The sequence below is a fragment of the Gossypium raimondii genome, chromosome 11 (genome assembly GCF_025698545.1).
Source record: "Gossypium raimondii isolate GPD5lz chromosome 11, ASM2569854v1, whole genome shotgun sequence".
Taxonomy (NCBI): Eukaryota; Viridiplantae; Streptophyta; class Magnoliopsida; order Malvales; family Malvaceae; genus Gossypium; species Gossypium raimondii.
In genome coordinates this window covers 17,192,371-17,216,104 of record NC_068575.1, presented here as the reverse complement: position 1 = coordinate 17,216,104, position 23,734 = coordinate 17,192,371, and the positions used below count along the sequence as shown (strand labels likewise).

Sequence of the window (23,734 nt, the reverse complement as noted above, 5' to 3'; positions counted from 1 at the left end):
TGCTTACCTTTTGCGCAAAAAATAATTTTATTTTGAACAAAACGACGTCGTTTTGCTCTGTTAAAAATTTTTCAAAACCCGAGCATTAGCGGCGCTTTTTCAAAAATGCCGCGAAAGACCTGAGCGCCGCTAAAGACCCGAGCATTAGTGGCGCTTTTTCAAAAACGCTGCTAAAGCCCCGAAAGTCAAAAAACGATGTCGTTGGGCTTAGGTTTTTTGCGGCGTTTTTCCAAAAAACGCCGCTAATGCTCATTTTTCTCGGCGCTTTCCTGGAAGCGCCGCTAATGCTCGATCTTTAGCAGCGTTTTACGTAAAGCGCCGCTAATGCTCGATTTTTAGCGGCATTTTTTATCCAAACGCCGCTAAAAGTCTGTTTTGGTGTAGTGGAACTCATCATGCGCGAACCCATACAAGCGAACTATGGAAGCCATTGTTATTAGATCGAGTCGGTCCCAGTCAAGTAACCAGGTATCAGTTTGATAACGGCGAACACCATAAGAATAAGGTATAAAATATTATATAAACATAATATAAGAAAATGAATATATATATATATATATATAAGTTTAGTAATGGTTTTTAGAATTATTATGAAATTTAGTAGGTGGAATAGTAGTACTATAAATTTTAAATTTTCTAGAAACCTAATTTGACACGTAAGCTATAAATTTTAAAATTTTAAAATTTTCTATAAATTTTAGCCATGAGAGTATTAATTTGACCCGTAAGCTAGGAAGTAAATGCCTTGGGGTGTTTCTTAATCTAGAAAGTAAATGGCAGACATACTTTTTGTCCAGAACATTACTGTCTGTATATTGCGTCTTGCAGCTTGAAAGGAGGACTTATACAATTAATGTGCCATTATCGTAGCCTACGGTAAGATTTGGTCTAGATTATATCCTTAGAAATATAAATATAAAAAATAATAAAGTATTAAAAAATATCTCAAACTTCAGCCAGGACAATGAAAAATGATCAATAATATTAAAGTTTTTTTTATACACCTTCTAATATTATAAAAAATATAAATATAATATAAATAAGTGAATATATAAAAAATAATTTAGAGATAACTTTAAATTATACATGAATTTTTGCTTGCTTGTATATATAGTTTTGATTTTATAAATAATTTTAGAGATAATTTTATCACCGTCCTCTCTAATTTGATGAGTGCTTAGTTTTCATGTTAATTTTTGTTAGCTTTAATTTTTTATCGTATTAAATACTTGCAATCATTCCAGATATATCATGCTTGAGTTATGACAGAATAAATTGTCAACGAACCATAATATTCTATTGATGTTGGGGTTGAAGCCTTTTGTTATATTGATAGAGCTTATCATTCACCACCTACGACGACAAGTGTTTATTGTTTTTTTCCCTAAATTATTTTATCCCATTCATGAAATAAATTAATAAATTTCTGTTTAAAAATTCCACATCAATTTAATTTTTTTTAGTACATATACATAAATTTCAGTATGTTAAATATTATTACCATTATAATTTTAAATGAATAAATCTAGTATAAATTATCTAGAAAACTAGTTTTGGGTGTGCTAGTTTCACAATGGATACTGCAGAAATCTCCAAAGCCAGAATGGTTTCAAAATCACATGATGTGGAGTCCTCTTGGGATGATGAATTCAAAAAACTGGTGCAAAACTTCCCCAAAGAGAGAAGCTGGGCAGGATCCAATCTTTATTTCTATCAAGGTTTTTGGTGCCCCTCTCTTGTTCTAAAAGCTTTTATTTCTTTCCAGAAACATTTTCAAGCATTTAATTCTGATGTCATCGTTGCTACTTTTCCAAAATGTGGTACTACTTGGCTCAAGGCCTTGACTTTCTCCACTTTGTATCGCAATCAGTTCCCATGGGATGAAAATCCATTGCTCACCTTTGGCCCTCACCAACTTGTTCGTTTCTTCGAGTATGATCTTTACTTGAACAACCCTTTTCCTGATCTTCGAAATGTTTGTGCTTATCAGCCAAGGCTTTTTTCCACCCACGCCCCTTATGCTACTTTGCCAACTTCCATTAAGGATTCCGGCTGTAAGATTGTTTACATATGTAGAAACCCCATGGATATGTTCATTTCTCTTTGGCTTTTCGCTGCCAAGCTCCGAGACAAAAACCGAGAGTCACTATCACTAGATGAAGCTTTTGACAAGTTCTACCATGGAATCTCTGCGCATGGACCATTTTTTGATCATGTATTGGGATATTGGAAGGCAAGCCAAGAAAACCCCAACAAAATATTGTTTTTGAACTTTGAAGATCTCAAGGAAGATATGGATTCCCATTTGAAAAATTTAGCCATGTTCTTAGGAGTTCCTTTCACAGATGATGAAGAGAAACAAGGAGTTGTTGAAAAAATAGCGAAAATTTGTAGCTTTGAGAACTTGAAAGAATTGGAAGTGAACAAGAAGGGCGTACATACTACTGGAATTCCACACACACATTTTTTTAGGAAAGGAGAAGTGGGAGATTGGAGCAATTATCTCAAACCCTTCATGATTGAATGTTTGGAGAAGCTTATTCAAGAGAAATTGAATGGCTCGGGTTTAACATTTAAACTGTCCTCCAAAACTTCAAACAATATTGCTTCCCCATGATCGTGGGGATGTCTATTCTAGGTTTTTTGGGAGTGAAATCTCTTTTATTCCCATTTTCTTTATAAATAATCCGTACTAATCATGATCAGAATAAATTGTTTTGGGGTATGCTTTTGTGGATTTTATGTGAAAATAAATAAAAAATTGCATTAAACATAAATTTATTTTATATTTTACTGGGTTCATAAAAAGAATTGAGAAAGATTAAGTTTAGTAAATATATTCGTTATATTTAATATAAAAATAATAGAAATAATTAAACTCTAGGGACAATAATATTAAGTGAAACACTCATAAATCTTAAAAGATGATTATAAAAACAATTAATTTTAATTTAAACTCTTAGCCAAATATGATTATCCAAAAGAATGATAAAATAAGAATGTTCAAACTTCCATTCCAAATTGTGTTTGCACAACGTTTTCAAAGGAAATAATTCTCCAGCGTTATCTTTGCAGATATAAAGGTTTAATATAAAAATTTGCCTTTAAATTATACCCGTTTTCATTCTCTTGTTTTCTCTAATATCATCATCTTCTTCTTCTTCTTCTTCTTCTTCTTCTTCTTCTTCTTCTTCTTCTGTTGTTAAACAACATGGAATCTGATTCATCACCCAATCCCTGTACAAATATGTTTCATCACCATCATCTACCCAAACAACCCAAAACTTCAAATTTAAAGTTTTCTTAAAATATTCAATCAAAACCCCAAAATTAGAGAATTGCTTTATTGAACATTGAGGCAAATTTTCTACTTGGAAGAAAATTTTTCTTTGTAAAACACTTGGTCAAATTTGTAAAATTTGGAGCTTTAGTTAAAAATTTTCCTTTGTTAGAAACTAACCTAAATCTGTAAAATAAAATTTTTTTCTTTGTTGAACACTCATACATTCCACACCGATGCTCAACCCCATGGGTTCACCACCTGATATGGGACAGAACACTCCAACATTTCAACGAGCTAGTTCTTTTAAATTACTGTTATTTCTGTTAATGACGTCATTAATGTTTCTGTTTAATTTTCCTTTAAACTCTGCGTTTTATGTTTAGTTAAACGGTGCGTAAGAGGCGGGGCTTAAACGCCACGTTTAGGGTCCATATCCTTTAAGTTATACGGTGCATACTAGGATAACAGAATTGACAGCTGTTATTTTGTCAAGTTGTGTACCCGACAATTCATCAGTATTTGAGCACCTATCATGCTAAGGGACAGTTAGGAATGAAATTGATGAAATTCTAATCCTCTCTTATTCTTCTTCTTCCTCAAAACTTCTTCTGCTTCTGTCTCCATTTCTTCTTCTTTCTGTCTTCTGTTCTTACTCCGTATCACCACCATACTCCCAATCCTCCATCGGCAGTCCAAGAAAGGAAGAAGGGAAAAGCCCTCCAAAATAATGCCTAAAAGTCTCCTTGTACAGTTCTGGCCTCTCTCTAACTTGCCTTAACAAGTTAATCCTTTTCAAATTTTCTCCAATTTATCTGCGCTTCTAGTATGAATGAAAGTTTGAGAATGGCAAGAGTGGGGGTTGATGTCAACAGCGATGGTGACAATGGGGCTTCTGAGTGAAGAAGAAAGAAAGAAGAAAGATTATAAAAAGAGAGAGAGGGGAAAGAGAAGAGGGAAAGGAAATAAAGGGAGGGATCCGTGTTCAATCATTAATCATTAACCACAGAAACTTCAAGACATTACCACTTAAACACAACTTGTTCTCGAAGGCATTTAACTATCTACTTAACACACATGCCACATTATGTCAATAAATCAAAATTTATACTTTACCATCTCACCTTGTTCACGAGATATGATTCGGTAATCCACCCACAAACACTACCCATAAGATCACTTGTTGCACACTACTCGTTTGAAAACAATGCGCAAGTGATCACATGAATTCTACTTATCTAGCTATTTAACCTTAATTTAACATAATATCATTAAGTTACATTAGTTCATTTTTTTGAACGATATATCAATTATTTAATACATGTAACATGTCTTATAAATAACCTTATCACTTACCACATATGTCACTTATCACTTTCATTACTCATGACTTATTCGATTGCCATTTTCTTCACTTAACCCTTAGTAAACCATGAAAAACCGAGAAGGATACACAAAATAAACATGTAACAACCCATTTTTCAATGGTGTTGGAAACAGTAGTTTCGAGTCCACAACTCCGATGTGTTAGTTCGTAAATATTAATTATTTAATATTTACGAGGTCAATAGTGTCGTATTAAAATTTGGTTAGAAAATTTTATCTTTAGTTAATTAAGTAAAAAAGACTAAATCGTAAAAGCTATAAAAGTTAACTTCTATTAATTAAGGGTGTAAATTATAAAAAGAAAAGTTAATTAAAGGACTTGATTAGTAATTAAGCCATCTCTACTTATAGTGGACGGTAATGGACCTCAAGTTGTGAACGGTAAATGTTTATTAAAAGGGCAAACATGCAAATAGGTAAATAGGTAATATAAACAAAAGAAACATGTTAAAAATTCATATCATCTTCTTCCTTTCAACATTAGAATCGAAACCCTAAGGGAAGCTTGGGGAACATTCGGTCAAGCTTAGGTCTCTCAATAGATCAAGAAGGAGTGGAAAACTGAGGAAAAGAGAAAATTACAGAATAGTCCCTGTACTTTTGTCGTCGCTACAGATTACTTTGTTAAGTTCGTACGGTTTGATTTCAATACAATTTAAATGCTTGTTATACGAACTAAGTTATTGGATGTTGGTTAATGAATTAATGTTTATACATGAAAATTAAATTAATGAGTTATTATCGCAATGATGACTGATGAAATGTCTTGAGTCAGATGAACGTAGGATAGAGTATGACAGGAATGCCAATAGGTTATTTGCATGTGGTATAGGATTGGTATGAGATGTGATGATGATTTTTGTATATCCTCTATTCACTGAATATGCTGAGGTCATGCATTTGTTGCGGACTATCGTGTTATACTACAATATTTTCTAGTGTGTTACAGGGGTGGATGTTAGCCTTCGGGCTAGGCACTTAGTGCCAAGGTGTATTCTCGGTTGGACTAGCTTGTATAAGTGTTTGGTGTGTTCTGGATGGTTAACTGTGTACTCGTATCCGTATATCGTTCATCAGGAATTGTTTTATTGATCATTGAATGTTATTGAAATGTCGATAATTAATTTGTACGATTGTTTAAGCATTACTCACCTGTTGTGAGCTGTGATTGATAGGAACTCTATTAATTAATCTTGTTATTTTAATTATTATGTTTAATTTAGTAAGCTTTATCGTTTAATTGACGAACTTACTAAGCTTTATGTGAGCTTACTTGTGTCTTTGTCTTTCCTTTGTAGATTGTATTTTGTGGAAATCGAGAGATCGGATCAACTAAAAGAATCACACTATCTGAGGAGGACTTTTTAGTAGATTTTGAATTTAACTTGGCTTATATGGCATTTAATAGGACCATTTGGTCATGATTGTATTGGTTCATAAGTATTTTGTAATGTGTATGTGTTGTGTTTTTGATATTGTGGAATGAGTAACTAATGTGGTATGCACGTTAAGTTCCAAGTTTAAGCATGTGGTGTCATTGATGACATATTGGTTAGGCCTTAGGTTGATTATTCGACATGCTTTGGTTGTCATTGAAATACATTTGGAAGTCTTATAATTATGTGTTGAGAATTGTTTTAGGTACTTAAGAATTTGGACATGAAATGAGTACATTTTCGGTCATTTTTGGGTACACACGGCCGAGGACACAAGCTATCACAATGTCGTGTGTCACACACGAGCAACCCAAATAGGCTTGTGCCCCGAGTGTATTAGGTGCATGGTTCATACGGGCTGGTACACGTCTTATGACATGGTCGTGTGGCCCAAGTTAGTGAGTTACATGGGCGAGTACATGGATGTGTGGAGTAGTGACACAACATGTGGAATAGCCACATAGCCATGTCTAGAGCCACATGGTCTAGGCTCTATCATATGGCCTGGACACACAGATGTGTGACCCCTACTTTGAAATTTTTTAATTTTTCCCTGAATGTTTTGATTTGCTTGGAATTGGTCCCTAATTATTCTGAAACTATTTTAAGGCCTCGTAGGCTCAATTTAAGGTCCATAACTGTATGTTTTTACTCAAATCTGATTAATTATGAATTTTTTAATTAAATTTGTTAAACTTAATGCTATTTGTTATTATTTGTTCTAAGTTGTACTGTAATACTTTGTAACCCTAATCTGACGACGAGTATGGGTTATGAATGTTACATTTAGTAGTATCAGAGCCAAGTTTAGTCAGTTCTCAAATTGAATGTAGTCTAAATTGTACAGTAATACTTTGTAACCCTAGCCTGTGATAGTGTGATATTGATTAATCCAATCTAACCCCTGTTTTCTTGTAGATATTAAAGATGTTATTTGATTTTGATTGTGATGATACTAATGAAGTAACCATTAATATTTTGGCTATTGATTCTGGTGCAAGTCATAGTATACTGATTCCACGATTGTCTAAAAATAAGGTTAAAAATAAGTTCTTCAGTTTAATGGGTCAATGGTTCACTAAGTTTATTAGAAATAATCCAGTGGCTCAGCAACCTCCACCCCCTATTGTACCCCTTGTTGTACCTCCTATGATAACTCCACCCCGTCCGACCGTTGAAATGAGTTGATGGGTCCTAGTTGAAAAAGTTAGAAAATTTAGTGTCGACGAATTTTGGGGTAGAACTAAAGATGACTAGACTAACGTTGAGTATTGGCTGAAAAATAGTCAACTGGTTTTTGATGAAATGGCCTATTCTCGTGATGATTACGTCAGATGTGTCGTATCACTGTTGAAAGATAAAGTTTATAGTTAATGGTTAATGTTAAAGTGGTAGTACTGAGAGATAACATCAACTTAGAATTTTTCAAAACAGAATTTAAAAAGAAATATGTCAATAAAAGGTACTTGGACTGAAAAAGAAGGAATTTGTAGAATTAAAGCAGAGACACAAATCAGTAGTTGAATATGAAAGAGAGTTTATGCATTTCAGTAAGTATGCTAATGAAATCGTATCGAATGAGGAAGAGATGTGTATCCATTTTGAAGACGGGTTAAATGATGAAATCAATATGATGATTTGAGAAACTAAAATATGATAATTTGTGGTTTTATCTAATCGGGCATAGAAAATAGAAGAAATTTATAATCATAAGAGGCATAGAGAAAAGAAGGCCTAAGAATTTAGCAAAAGAAATTTTCCTAGGTCTGCACCACCATTGAAGAAAGAAAAAGAAGATGATAATCATGTCACAACATCATCTGGGTTTCAAAACAAAAGTAAATCGAGACAGTATGATTCCAAGTTCCAGAATAAACCTGCTGACAATGTGGCCAGTGTCCATAATGCTTCAAGACTGGGGTATGAACACTGTGGTAAACCACATATTGATGAATGTAGAGCCAAAATGTGTGCATGTTTTAGATGTGGGTCAACTGATCATTTTTTATGCAACTGTTCGAAAATGGTTGGAAAAAATGAAGACCAGAGTAAGAAACTTGTGACTACACCGTAGAAAAGCAAACGTCCTGGTCAGAGTAGCAATACAGGGGTGAACCACTGCCGTACTAAAGATACAACTACAAGATCTGAGGTCAGAGCACCTACACAGAACTATCTTATTCGAGCTAGAGAAGAAGCTGCCATGCCTGATGTCGTTATTAGTATATTCTATCTCTTTGATGTTACTGTATATGCTTCGATTGACCCTAGGTTGAGACATTCGTATATTTTCACTTTATTGGCTATGACTAAAAATTTACCTGTTGAGTCAACTAAATTTGATGTTTAAGTTACAAACTCACTAGGTCAAAGTGTAATAGTTAATTTAATATGTTGTAAGTGTCCACTGAGAGTTCATGGTTGTGAGTTTTCTGCTGATCTAATGTTATTACCCTTTCACAAATTTGATATAATTTTGGGAATGGACTGATTATCGCTACATAATGCTGTCATAAACTGTAGACAGAAACGGATTGATTTGAGACATTTGACAGGTGAATTGATTACAATTGAGCCTGACAGATTAAACGATGTTACCAGAGTTGTTTCAGCTATTCCTGCACAGAAAATTATTCGTATGGGCTGTGAGGCATTTTTGGCTTACATACTGGATACTTAGGATTCTAGGTTGAAACTGGATCAGGTGCCCGTTGTTAAAGAATTTACAGATGTGTTCCTTGAAGAATTACTGGGATTGCCGCCAGAATTTAAGGGTTGAATTTGTTATCGATCTGGTACCTGAAACTGTACCAATATCTATTCCACCGTATAGGATGTCACCGACTGAGTTGAAATAACTGAAAACATAGTTGCAATAATTATTAGACAGAGGTTTCATCAGACCTAGTGTATCTTGAGGTGCACCAGTGTTTTTTGTGGAAAAGAAAGATGGTTCATTGAGATTATGCATTGATTATAGACAATTGAATAAAGTGATGAGAAATAATAAATATCATTTGCCTTATATTGATGAGTTGTTTGATCAGTTGAAAGGTGCAATTGTGTTTTCTAAGATAGATCTTACATCAGGATATTAGCAGATGCGAGTAAAAGACTGTGATGTGCCGAAAATAGCTTTTCGAATGCGATACAGTCATTATGAATTTTTAGTGATGCCTTTCGGAGTAACTAATGCTCCTGCTACTTTCATGGATTTGATGAATCGAGGTTTTTAGCCTAAGTTGGATAAATTTGTTGTTGTATTTATTGATGATATATTGATCTACTCAAAAATAGAATCTGAGCATGCTCAACATTTGAGAATTGTGTTACAAATTATGCGCGAAAAATTATTGTATGCAAAATTCAGCAAATGTGAGTTATGACTTTGAGAGGTTGGATTTCTTGGACACGTGGTTTCTGTTGATGGGATACATGTTGATCTGAGTAATATCTCAGCCATTGCAAACTGGAATGCTCTGAAAAATGTGTAATACCCGATTTTGGCCCTGGTAAAAGGCCCAAATTACAAACGGGCCACAAGGCCCAAACTGAAATAAACAGAGGCCTAAAATTAGACCCAGGCCCGAAGCAATTTCAGAAACCCTAGGGTTTCTGAGGGAGCCTCCCGCCGCAAGCCAAACGCCGGATCTCCGTGGTCTTCACCTGCAAAGGAAACAAACAATACAAGGAAAGAAATAAACAGCAAAGAAAATCAAAGATTCGTAATTCAAATCAAATGAGATTTGTTTCTTTATTTTTCATTCGGCTATAAAATAGCCATTGTAATACTGTAAAAGGGGGATCCCAAATTGGAAATCAATAAAAAGAAAGTGAATATTCTCACAGTAGAGACAGAGAGCAAAATCGACCGGAAAGGTTGACATTGTGCAATTTTTACTTGTTATATTTATTATTTTCATTCTTTCCTACATACAAATAAAATAAAAAGAAGTAAATGAGAAAGAAACGACCCGAGTGGTGCCCAGAATCGCCGTGAACGGCCAGAAACCGAAAGGTCTCTCGGAGATTTGATGTTCTTCCGGTGACATTTTGAGGGTTTTGGGGCCAAAAATGGGCTTAGGGGCTTCGGAGGAGCCAGATCTGAAGTTTTCCGTTTTGCCATGAGCAGTGGCGTCGTAGCCGGAGATCGTGCGTCTTGATGGTGGGTGTGACCGCCGATGATCGACACCGATGGGAAGGGGAGAGTTTTTTGAGGTTTTGAAGGTTTTTTTTTTAAAAAAAAGATGGAAAATGAAATTTTTGAATAGATTTTTGGCTTAAATAGCCTAGTGAAACGACGTCGTTTTGGGGAGGCCGACCCGACTCCGACCCGACCCGGCCTAGGATCCGCGCGTTTTTATGCGGAGGAGAAATTTGCGCTTTTAGCCCCTCCGCCTTTTTAATATTTCACAATTAAGTTTTTTATATTTTTAAATTTGCCCTTTAATTTATTTTTAATTTCAATTTTAACCCTACCTGAACGACGCCGTTTTAGAGGAGAAGGGAAAATTTCTCTTCCAGCCCCTCTATGTAATTCGCGTGTTCAATTTAATCCTTTGGGTTTTATTTATTTGCAGATTTGCCCCCAGATTTTTCCTATTCAGTTTAATTTAGTTTTTGTTTTCATTTTTTTAAATTAATTAACTTCCATAATGTAATTATTCCTTTTTTTCTGTAATTATTTTTTATTTATATTTTTGTTTTCATTTATTTATTTATATTTTTTAAAACAAATATTTTTATATGTATGTATATCTATTTTAATATTGTAATTATTATTTAATATTTTATATTTATATACTTTTTATGTATCCATTTATTTTCCTATATATATGTATATTTTCTATAATATAATTATTATTATTATTTTTGGACATATATTTTAACAAATGCTTTATTTATATCCATATGGATATTTATTCTTTTTTAAAAAGGGTTCAAATATATATAATTTTAAACGCCTATTTTATAATCTATATATGTTCATCTATTTTTCTTTATATTCACAAATATTATGTATTGCATATATATATAAGTTCCATAACCCAAAAATTTATTTGTAAATCATGTGTATATTTTAATCTTCATAATTTCTATGTTCATATTATATATATTCTTTACTTCACTTATTTGGTTTGCTTTCCTCATTCGTTATAATTGTGTTTACATTTAATATTTTGCATGTCATGGATTATTGTTATCAATTTTGTTTATTCATTTGTTCATATTATTTCTATGCCATCGTAATATTTATTATTGCATTGTATATTTAATGTAGCATCACATCATTTTTACAAAATTTTCAAAATTGAGATAATGCTTGTATTTAGGATTTTCAAGGAAATTGAGCCCTAACGTATTGGGTTCCAATTTTCTTTGTTAAATCTAACAATCGAGCATTTCTCTTTAATCAAAAAATAAGAACTCATTATTGGGAATTCAACATGTTGTGTCCTAATATATTGGATGTGACACATTGATTTCTCGAAATGAAGATTTAAAAAAAAAAGAAATAATAAAGGAAATATTCCGAGTTTGAGATTTTAAAGGAATTGTGCCCTAACGTATTGGGCCGCGATTTCTTAAATCTTGGATAAATGGATATTCTTTTAAATTTTTTTCTTTTTCATACGAGTATTCTGACCTAATTCATTTTGGAGGAAATTAGAATGTTGTGCCCTAACGCATTGGGTGTGGCATTTTTCTTCTCTGAAATGAGAAGGGTCTTAATACGTAATGTTTTAAGTTTTTTAAAGATTATATTTTTTAAAATTTTCGACCTTAAGACACTAATTAATTAATTAGGTACCAATTTTGGGCGTTACGAGGGTGCTAATCCTTCCTAAACGTAATCGACTCCGGACCGTTTTTCTAAAATTAAGTGAGACCAAAATCGTTTTAGGTGACCCAATCACACCTTAATAAAAGATTTGTGGCGACTCTCAATTTTTGCTTTTTAAAAGTCGACAACCTAAAACTTTTATTTTTCAAAAAAATGGTTTCGACAAAATGTTTTAGAGGTACGAAGTTTTCTAGTATTAGTAGGTTATTATTGTCTCTTTGTTAAAAACTTCTCTATAATAGCCTCACTGATGACTAAGTTGCTACAGAACAGTGTTCGATTTGTCTAGTCAGATGAGTGCCAACAAAGTTTTGGTCAGTTAAAAAGAATGTGAATAAAAGCTCTAGTATTGATACAGACTGAATCTGGGAAAGAATTTGTTGTTTACAGTGATGCGCCACTTAGTGGACTGGGTTGTATATTAATGGAAGCTGAGAAAGTAATAACATATTCTTCTCATTAGTTAAAGCCACATGAGAGGAACTATCCGACTCACGACTTAGAGTTAGCCGCTATTGTTTTTGCTTTGAAGATTTGGCTTCACTATCTCTATGGTGAAAAATGTCATATATTTATAGACCATAAAAATTTGAAGTACTTGATGACTCAAAATAAGATGAGTTTGAGACATCGACGGTGGCTAAAGCTACTAAAAGATTATGAGCTTGTGATTGACTATCATCCCGAGAAAGCTAATGTTGTTGTAGATGTATTAAGTCAAAAATCGTTATTTGCCTTGAGAGCATTGAATGCTCATTTGTCATTGGAGGGTGATGGTTCTATTTTAGTGGAATTGAGGGCTAGACTATTATTTATTCAATAGGCTTTGGAGTTGCAAGATGACGACCTGAAGTTGTTAGCTAAACATGAGCAAATCTAAAATGATCCGTCTATAGGATTTACTGCAGATGCTGATGGTATAATGTATTTCCATAACAGGTTGTGTGTTCCAAATAATCCAGAGCTAAAGCAAGACATTTTATTAGAGGCACACAGTAGTACATACTCTATTCATCCGGGTAGTATTAATATGTTTAATGACCTTAAGTGGATGTATTGATGGCCAGGTATGAAACGTGAGATTTCTGAGTTTGTAAATAAATGTTTGGTTTGCCAGAAAGTAAAATTCGAACATCAGGCACAATCAAGATTACTACAGCCTGTCACTATCCTTGAGTGGAAATGGGAGCGAGTTATGATGGATTTTGTATCGGGATTACCTGTGGCACCGAGGAAGAAAGACTCGATCTGGGTTATTGTTGACAAATTAACAAAGTCAGCTCATTTCATTCTAATCAGAACTGATTATTCACTCGAGAAGTTAGCAGAGTTATATTTATCAGAGATTGTCAGATTGTATTATCTATTATTTCTAATAGAGATCCTAGATTTACCTCGAGATTTTGGGGTAAACTTTACGAGGCTCTAGGTATTAAACTTAATTTCAGCACAACATATCATCCATAGACAGACGAACAATCAGAATGGGTAATACAGATTTTTGAGAATATGTAACGATGCTACATTCTAGAGTTTGAAGGTAGATGGGAAAAGTATTTACCATTGGTAGAATTTACGTATAAAAACAACTATTAATCCAACATTAAAATGGCATCGTTTGAGGCTTTATACGGGAGGAAATGTTGAACACCATTATACTAGTCAGAGTTGAGTGAATCCAAGTTAGTTGGTTCTAACTTGATTCGTGAGACTGAAGACAAGGTCCGAATAATTCATGATTGTTTGAATGCAGCATTAGGTTATTAGAAATCATATGTTGATTTGAAAAGAAAGGATATAGAATTTGCTGTTGGCGATTGAGTGTTCCTGAAAGTCTCACTGTGGAAGAAAGTGCTTTGGTTCAGCAGAAAGGAAAAGTCGAGTTCAAGGTTTATCGATTCGTATGAGATTATAGAAAGAATCAAGGTTGTAGCTTATAAATTAGCTTTACCTCTGGAACTTGAAAAGATTCATAATGTTTTTCATGTTTTGATGCTGAGACGGTACAAGTCAGATCCTTCACATGCAATTACTCCCTATGAGGTTGAGATATAGCCAGATTTGTCGTATTCTGAAGAATCGATCAGAATCTTAGCTCGAGAAGTAAATGAACTTTGGAATAAAAGTGTACCATTAGTAAAAGTATTATGGAATCGATATGGAGTTGAAAAAGCTGTATGAGAAACTAAATACTCGATGAAATCACAATACCTGAACTGTTCACTAGTAAAAAAATTCGAGGATAAAATTTCCTAAGGGGAGAGAGTTGTAAGAGCCTATTTTTTAGTGGTGTCAGAAACAGTAATTCCGGGACCACAACTCTAACCTGTCAGTCCATAAATATTAATTATTTAGTGGTCAATAGTGTCGTATTAAATTTTAGTTAGGAAATTTTATCATTTAGATAGTTAATTAAGTAGAAACGACTAAATCGTAAAAGCTATAAAAGTTAGCTTCTATTAATTTAGGGTGTAAATTAGCATGAGAAAGGTTAATTAAAGGACTTGATTAGTAATTAAGCCATCTCTACTTGTTTATAATTTGTTATTTTGTGTTAGATGAAGCATGATTTAGGCTTGTATGTTTAAGATTAAATGTTTAAGCATGTTTGTTGGGTGTGATGGTTGGTTTTATGGTGTGTTTGGATGATCGGTAAGGAAAGTCATGTAAGTGGCTAATGTGACATTCCAGATTCGGGTCGGTTTGCTCCTGTTGGGTTTGGGGCGCTACAACTTGTCTCCCACTATAAAAAAGCCATGCGAACAACTCATACTGTAACACCCTTATACCCGTCCTGACTATCAAGTCAAGATATAGAAATGCTACATTTGTTTCCAGAACAACCATGGCTATATTCTAATAAATTGGGTTTCTCACAGCAAATATTTTAGTATTATCAACATAATACTCTCATATTAAGTCGATCTTAAATAAAGTCTTATAAATTTATTGGGTAAAATTTATTTCAGCATTTTTCCATAGAAAGCAGGGCTCAGGTATTGATACCCCTATCCTAATATCGATACTAATTTGAGCTTTGAAGTTTAAAAAATTTAAACAAAATTCAACATGTATCGATACCTATATTGAAGTATCGATACCTTGACTATAATATTGATACTTTGATTGAAGTATCGATACCTTTCTTGAGGTATAAATATTTTACTCTTGGTATCAATACCAAATCTTGATTCGATGTTTGGAAATAAGAGAAATTCATTATGAAACAATTTACACATTCATTCCTTAACTTCTAAGTTATTTCAAATTAGCCCAATATGTTCAAAATATGCGATTTATAATCCAAGATCATTATCCAACAACTCACTTCTTAAATATATATATGATATTTTCTTAATTGATGAATTTTATGTGTGTACCTTTTGTACCAACATTTATTGAGTTAACACAATTATCAAAGTTTTACAAATAAGTCCTTTAGAGGACTTGTATCGACAAAATAGTTTCCTTTTTCCACATACCATTACTATTGCCAACATTTATCAGTCAATTCATCAATTAAGCCTTCCTTAATTCTTTTTAAAACATTCACTCACTTGATACTTCAACAAGAAATTTAAAGTTCTTCTATGTGTTAGCAAATCTATCATTTACAACAATTTCTTAACATTATAACTCTCCTATTATTTTGCTTCCTCCTCCTCTCCATTCCACATCATTTATGTATATACATAGAAAATTTAGCTTTGATTATGAAATGCTTATATGTAACATTAACTATAATTTCACTATTTACTTATGTGTTCATATCAAAGTTGTCCACTTGTGTCATAGTCACTAAATTATTTGCATCTTAAGCTAAATAATTTGAAATTAAGATCAACTTGATATTTTTGAAACTAAACTCAAATATATTTGCTCTGTTCTCTTGCTTGACAACTTCAACATTTCTTTACTAAAATTAATTATGTCTTAGTACGGGGTTCATATGATGTTTCTATTTGATTCTCTTGAAAATATACTCATTAACCATTTTAAAATATAAATTTCATCCCCTAATACATGTTTTAAATATTTTCTATTTCTAGTATTTAGATTAAAATACATGTTTCATACATCTCATTCACAACATATTTAACTTAATATATTGAAATACAAGTAGAGTTAGTATGTAACTTACCCCCTTTGTCAAGAATTTCTTCCTTTCTTCTTTCTTTCCCTTCCTTCCTCATCTTCACCACTTTTCTTCCCTTTTCTTCTCATTTTCTTAACTTATATCTGCTATTTTCTTGCTTCTAAATTGATGAACATATTCTCTAGAATCTCTACTTCATCTTTTCTCTTTAGTGTCCAAGGAAATTTTCAAGAATTTTTGGTGAAAAGATGGGTTTTCATCGCAAAGGCCTAAATTGTAAGAAGAATAAAATTTTCTCTAGTTATTTCTCACTTTGGAATGTGAAAAGATGATTTCTCTTTTATCTTTCCTCTCTTTTTACACCAATCATTTTCATAATAAAATATATACAAAAATCTAATTAAAATATTAATATTATAACATTTATCTAATTATTTAATTTAAAATATCATTAGAATATCTCTCATGCCATCATGACACTCTAGAATTCTCTCTCATACTAATTGACCATATTTCCTTTATAATCTTTAAAATTTCATCCTTGAATCATCAGTTAATTTAGAAAATTGTGATTTAGTCCTCATAAATTTTCATTTATTCAATTTAGTCTTTATTCATCCACTTTTCTTATTTTCTAGGCTCTTTCACCCTTAAGATATTTGCACTATTGGCCCTTCAAATTTTCCATATTTATAATTTAACCCTTTACATTTTAAATATTTACACTTGGAGTACAAGACTCTTCATATCTTTGTGCTTTAGTCCTTGGCTCAAATTAATATTTCACAACATACTTCTCATTTCATTTTTATCTAACATCTCTTATCATTTACTTTCATTATATCTTATTCCACTAAGAACCTATCTCATATTATTTTCTACCAAGAGGGTTTTGAGGATGTTACACATACACTCAGGGGCGTAGCTAGGGGATTGGCAGAGGCCCCAATCACTCGAAATGAAAAAAATTCTCATTCAAGCCCTTTAAAATTTGAAATTAGTAAAGGTAAAATTGTACTTTGACCCCCTAAAAATGATAAAAATATGATTTAATCCTTTAAAAATCATAAATATATAGACTATTCAAATAGTGACATTACATTCTTACTATCATAAAAATTACAATTTAATTTCGACCCCTAAAATTTTTGTTTCGATTCGTCCCTACATACACTCTCACATACTCATTCCTTCTTCCTAAACCTAAAAGGTCTATCACCAAATAACTCCTCTCTTTAAATCCAAATCATCCACCATTTAACCCACCACCTTCGTCCACTATTACTCCTACTGGCTAACAAGTCCTTAATCATTCTCAATTCTTTTTCTAAACACTTTTAATACAAAATAAATTTATATTTGATGCATTTCTTTTATTTTCACATATAAATCTAAAAAACATAACACGGAACAATTCTTTTTCTAAACACTTTTAGTGCAAAATAAATTTATATTTGATGATTTTTTATTTTATTTTCACATATAAATTCACAAAACATAACCCAAAGCAATTTATCTGGATGACAATAAGAGAATTCTAGTATTTATTATAACAAAAAAAGATAGACAAATGGGAGTAAAAGAGATTTTACTCGCAAAGACTAATGGACTCCAACATGCAAATATATATATCATGCAGAAACATTATCCTTTGAAATAAAAAATATATCTCCATGATCATGCAGAAGTGATATCTTTTGAAGTTTTGGAGGACAAATTAAATGTTAAACCCGAGCTATCCATTTTTTCTTGAGTAAACTTCTCTAAACGTTCAACCATGAACGGTGTGAGATAATTGCTCCAATCTCTTACTTTTCCTTTCCTAAAAAAACTTGTGTGTGCAATTCCAGAAATATGTACCCCTTTCTTGTTCACTTCCACTTCTCTCAATTTTTCAAAGCTACAAATTTTCTCTATTTCTTCCACAACTCCTTGGTTCTCTTCATCATCCGTGAAAGGAACTCCTAAGAACATGGCCAAGTTTTTCAAGTGGGAGTTGATGTCTTCCTTAAGATCTTCATATTTCAAAAACAATATTTTGTTGGGGTTTTCTTGGCTTGCCTTCCAATACCCCAGTACATAATCAAAAAATGGTCCATACGCATAGATTCCATGGTAGAACTTGTCAAATGCTTCGTCTAGCGAAAGTGGCTCTAAGCTTTCGTCTCCAAGCTTGTAGAGGAAAGACCAAAGATGTTGAATTGATCACTCTCATTCATCCTTCAATACTGATAGTATGTTTACATTTATAGAATTTTGTTTAACAAACTAACTAACTTGCATATACCTAACTCTGCTCACTACTAACTGTCTTAACTTCTCAACACTCCCCCTAAAGTTGCTCAGTTGTTCCAATATGCTGCATCTGAATCGTTCCATCATTGATTTTATCTCGTACAAAATGACAATCAATTTCTATATGTTTCGTACGTTCATGAAAAACAAGATTAGCAGTAATTTGAAGCGCTGCCTTACTATCTGAAAAAACCAAGGATTTATCAAATTGACTAGGACTAACTTCCCTCAATAAGCTATTCAACCATATAACCTCTGCTACAACCACTGCCATACTTCTATATTCAGCTTCTGCTGATGATCGAGATACTGTGGTTTGTTTTTTTGACTTCCATGAAACAATGGATTCTCTAATTTTAACACAGAAACTGGTCACCGACCTCCTAGACATGGGACATGAAGCCCAATCAGAATCACAAAAGGCAATCAATTGTGATTTGCTTGCTGCAGATAGTAAAATGCCTTGGCTAGGGTTTTTCCTTATGTATCTACCATCCAAATGTGATTTTTTTGGTCTGTGCATGAACTGACTCAAATGTTGAATCGCATACATTATGTCCGGTCATGTATTTGTCTAATATAGCAATCTTCCCAACAGCCTTTGATACATTGTAACATCCGTGATTAAATCATCTCTATCAACCTTTGTTTGTATCAACTCATCATACTCCATTGGCGTAAGCTTCCGATTCTGCTCAAGCGGTGTACATGCTGACTTTGCTTCCTCTAATCCCAAATCAACTATCAACTCCAAAGCATATTTTCGCTGATTCAATATAATCCCTTTGTTCGACCTCATCACTTCTATTCTAAGAAAATACTTCAACAGACCTAAATATTTCATCTTAAAATTCTGATGCAGAAGTTATTTCAACTCATTTATCATGCTAACACTACTGCCTGTAATTAATAGATCATCTACATAGATGAGTAAAACAACCATGTTACCTCCATCCCTTTTTGTGAACAAGGAATAATCATACTTGCTTTGTACATATCCTCCTCGTATTGAGGCCTCGGTAAGCTTCAAATTCCACTGTCGAGAAGCTTGCTTCAGACCATAAAATGACTTATGCAGGCGACATACACGAGACTCACCCTGGCTGCGAAAACCAACCGGAAGTTCCATATAAACTTCTTCATGTAAGTCTCCTTGAAGAAAAGCATTGTAAACGTCCATCTGAAAAATAGGTCAATCATGAATGGTTGTCATGCTGATCACAATCCGAACCGTGACATGCTTAACGACCGAAAAAAAAGTATCATGAAAGTTAATACCAGCCTTTTGACTATAACCTTTACCAACAAGACGTGCTTTAAAATGTTCCACCGAACCATCAGAAGTGTATTTAATTTTGTACACTCACTTGCATCCAATGGGAACAATACCAGCAGGTAAAGGAACAACCTCCCATGTACCATTAGCCTCCAAAGCTTGAATCTCTTGTTGCATAGCATCAACCCACCGTGGATCCAAGATGGCCTCATAATAAGTTTTGGGTTCAATTAAAGAAGAAACATAGGCAGCAAACAATTGAGTATGAATAGACAAATGAGAAGAAGAATAAACACTAGCAATAGGAAACAAACCTGTGGCACAAGAAGTGAACGACTGGTTCCAGCAGACGTAATCCTTCATTCAAGTAGGCGGCTTAACACACCTTGTAGTACGACGTAAAGGGATATCAGTAGGCACAGAAGACAGAGAAGGGGTAGAATAAGATACGGGCACATAAGGTGAAGAAGAGGGAATAGATATAGAAGAAGGTTCAAGTTGAAGAAAAACAGAAGTATCAACATCAGGAAAAAACAAAAAAGGTTTGGTAGGAAACGTAAAAGGAAATACCGTTTCATGAAAGACAACATCTCGGTTAACAAAAAAAGTTTTGGTTTCAAGACTAAACAATAAGTATCCTTTTTGCACAAGAGAATAACCCATGAACATAGACGGAATAGCCTTAGGAGAAAATTTATCATGGTAGCTAAGAGTAGTAGCATAGGCGAGACAACCAAAGACCTTCAGTCGAAAAAAATCATGAGACTTATGATACAAAAGTTCAAAAGGACATTTCCAGTTCAAGATAGGAGTAGGGAGACGATTAATCAAAAAATAGGCGGTTAAAACACATTCACCCCAAAATTTACTAGGTATGTGAGACTAAAACTTTAATGACTGAGCTACTGCAAGTAAATGTCAGTGTTTCCGTTCAGCAACTCCATTTTGCTGAGGAGTGTGAACACACGAACTCTGATGGACAATTCCAAACATATTAAAAAACTCAGTACATTCATTCTTAAAGAACTCATACCCATTATCACTACGAACAGTTTTAATCGTAGTAGAGAATTGATTTTTAACCAAAACAAAAAATTGTTTGAGATATATAAGAGCATCATTTTTATATCGCAACAAATATACCCAAGTCATTCGTGTGTAATCATCAATAATTTTTTTAAAAAACCTATGACCACTATGAGTAGAAACTCGATAAGGTCCCCACAAATCTATGTGAATAAGGGAAAAAACAACATCAACATGAGATTTATGAATGGGTAATGGAAGCCTAGTTTGTTTAGCCATTGTACAAACAAAACATTTATGAATACTGTCAACATCGGACATTGTACAAGAAAAATTAGGAACCTTATTAAGTCTTGAAACCGACGCATGACCAAGTCTATTGTGCCAAAGAATAGATGAGTCTATAGAAGCAACAGCAACAACGGAAGAAGGTGAAACCACAGAAGTCTGTTGAGACGGATCCAGGATGTAAAGACCACCTCATGCTTTACCAATCCCCCTCATCTTTCCACTGGAGAGATCCTGTATGAGACAAAAATGAGGATAAAAGGAAACCATACAATGAAGATTAGTGGTAAGTTTGGAAACAGAAAGTAAATTATAACAAAAATTTGGAACATATAGAACTCTTGTTAATGAAAGGTTAGGCAAAATTGTGCAAGTTCCAATATGAGTGACTGAGACTGAGGAACCATTTGGAAGGCAAACACTTGGTGATCCTAATGCACATGCAAAAAGAGATTCCAAGAAATGAAGATCCGACAATATATGGTCAGTAGCCCCAGTATCTATGATCCATTTGTTACCAATATCCACCATACCTGCTATACTGGTAGCAGCTTCAATTGGAGCAGGTTCTTTGTTCAACAAATGCATGATCTGATTATACTGTTCCTGTGTAAATACTGGCGATTGTGAATGAGACCCACTGGAATCCATTACTTCACTACTACAAGCAGAATTAGGAGCAGAAACATTATTTACTGCAGAAGTAGAGTTATTGTTCACCTTCTTTTTTGTAAACTTAAAATCTACAGGATAACCAATTAACTTGTAACAGGTCTCTCTTTTATGTACTTTAACCTTGCAGTGATCACAAATGCCAGTAAATCGTTTTTTCTGTACCATTTGAACTGAAGAGAAAGGAACCAAATCATCCCCAATATTACTAGAACTATGCTTTCTTTGTGACTCCTCTTGCATAATCATTGAATACGCTTGATTAACAGACGGTAACAGGCTCATCAATAAAATTTGACTACGCACAACACTATATGATTCATTTAATCCCATAAGAAACTGAAACAAATGCTGCTGTGCAACATGAGTATTGTTCTGCCTAGATTGAACACATTCACAAGAAGATGGAGGTACAAGGGCATCATACTCATCCCAAAGTAACCTCAACTTGGTAAAATAGGAAGATATAGAAACTGTACCTTGAGAATATGTAGTAATCTCATAATGCAAGAAATAAATTCTTGAACCATCGATTTTGTGGAACCACTCACTAAGATCATTCCATACTGCCGCTGCACTGGACGCAAAAATAATCCCTGCGGAAAGCTCTTTACTAACAGTATTCAAAATCCAAAAGAGAACAATCGCATTACATCGCTCCCACTGATGACCCATTTCCTCCGGTACCACATCTTTAGAGAACGTGCCATCCATAAACCTCAATTTATTCTTCGCCAGCAACGCAATTCTCATCGTCCGACTCCAGACATTGTAATTCTCAACACCAAGCAACTGATGGGCCACTGACAAAGTGCCCGGAGTATCCAAAGGATGAAGATAACATGGATGATTGAAGTCAATAACAGAGTCGGAAAGATTCATCACCTCTGATGCTGAAAGAACAAAAAACTAAGAGACCGACAAAAAAATAGTTGAATACACAAAAAAATTGAAACAAAAGAACGCCCTAGATTGCCAGCCCAATTCTATCGAATCAACCGAATTTGGGCTACGAACACCAGCCCAATTAACCATTTTATGAAACTTAAAAAAGCCAATATGTAAAAGAAAGCCACTGTCAAACCATACCGGCAAAACGAAGAAGAAAACCAACAAGAACAACAACCAACTAGCAAGAAATTATCGAAAGAAATCATCTGATACCATGTTGAAATGACCACTCTCATTCATCCTTCAATACTAATAGTATGTTTACATTTATAGAATTTTGTTTAACAAACTAGCTAACTTGCATATACCTAACTCTGCTAACTACTAACTATCTTAACTTCTCAACAAAAGAGATATAAACATGTCCAACGGGTTTCTACATATGAAAACAATCTTACAGTTGGAATCTTTAATGGAAGTTGGCAATGAAGCGTAAGGAAGGTGGGTAGAAAGAAGCCTTGGTTGATAAACACAAACATTTTGAAGATCCGGAAAAGGGTTGTTCAAATAAAGATCATACTCCAAGAAACGAACAAGTTGGTGAGGGCTAAAGGTGAGCAAAGAATTTTCATCCCATGCAAACTGATTGCGGTACAAACTGGAGAAAGTCAATGCTTTAAGCCATGTAGTGCCACATTTTGGGAAGGTAGAGACGATAATATCAGAATCACATGCTTGGAAATGTTTCTGAGAAGAAATCACAGCTCTTAAAACAATTGATGGGGACCAAAAACCTTAATAGAAATAAAAATTGGATCCTGTCCAACTTTTTTCTTTAGGGAAGGCTTGCACCAGTCTTTTGGATTCATCATCCCAGGACTCATCATGAAACTTTGAAACCACTTCAACTTTACAGATTTTTGTTGTATCCATTGTGAAATTAGCAACGCAACAGAGAAAGGGATAGCGAAAAACTCTCAAAACTAGTTTTCCAGAAAATTTATATTAGATTTATTCAGTTAAATATTATAGTATTAAATAATAATTCTAAAACTTATATCTAAAGTTTTATATATTCATTTACTTATCTTATGTTGATATTAATTTTATATCATATTATATTCTTTATTTTATTTTATATAATACAAATATTTTTTTTCTACTAATATCGTTTAAACTAGGGGTGAGCATTCGATCGAATCAAATCAAAAATTTTTCAGTTAATCGAGTTTTCGAATCTGAT

The 23,734-nt window shown here is 33.6% G+C and overlaps 1 protein-coding gene and 1 pseudogene across 1 annotated transcript; one reads left to right on the top strand and one right to left on the bottom strand.

Annotated features, from left to right (window-relative positions):
- The first annotated feature begins 1,548 nt into the window (after nt 1–1,548).
- Nucleotides 1,549–2,777, top strand: LOC105804426 (cytosolic sulfotransferase 15). Its single transcript, XM_012637053.2, has one exon. The coding sequence runs from the start codon at nt 1,574–1,576 to the stop codon at nt 2,615–2,617; it is 1,044 nt and encodes a 347-aa protein (XP_012492507.1). The 5' UTR covers nt 1,549–1,573; the 3' UTR covers nt 2,618–2,777.
- Nucleotides 2,778–17,720: 14,943 nt separating this feature from the next.
- LOC105801187 (cytosolic sulfotransferase 15-like) lies at nt 17,721–23,424 on the bottom strand (annotated as a pseudogene).
- Between the last annotated feature and the right edge of the window lie 310 nt (nt 23,425–23,734).

Coding starts and splice junctions, on each gene's coding strand:
- LOC105804426 (XM_012637053.2), top strand. CDS start 1,574: ATGGATACTGCAGAAATCTCCAAAGCCAGAATGGTTTCAAAATCACAT.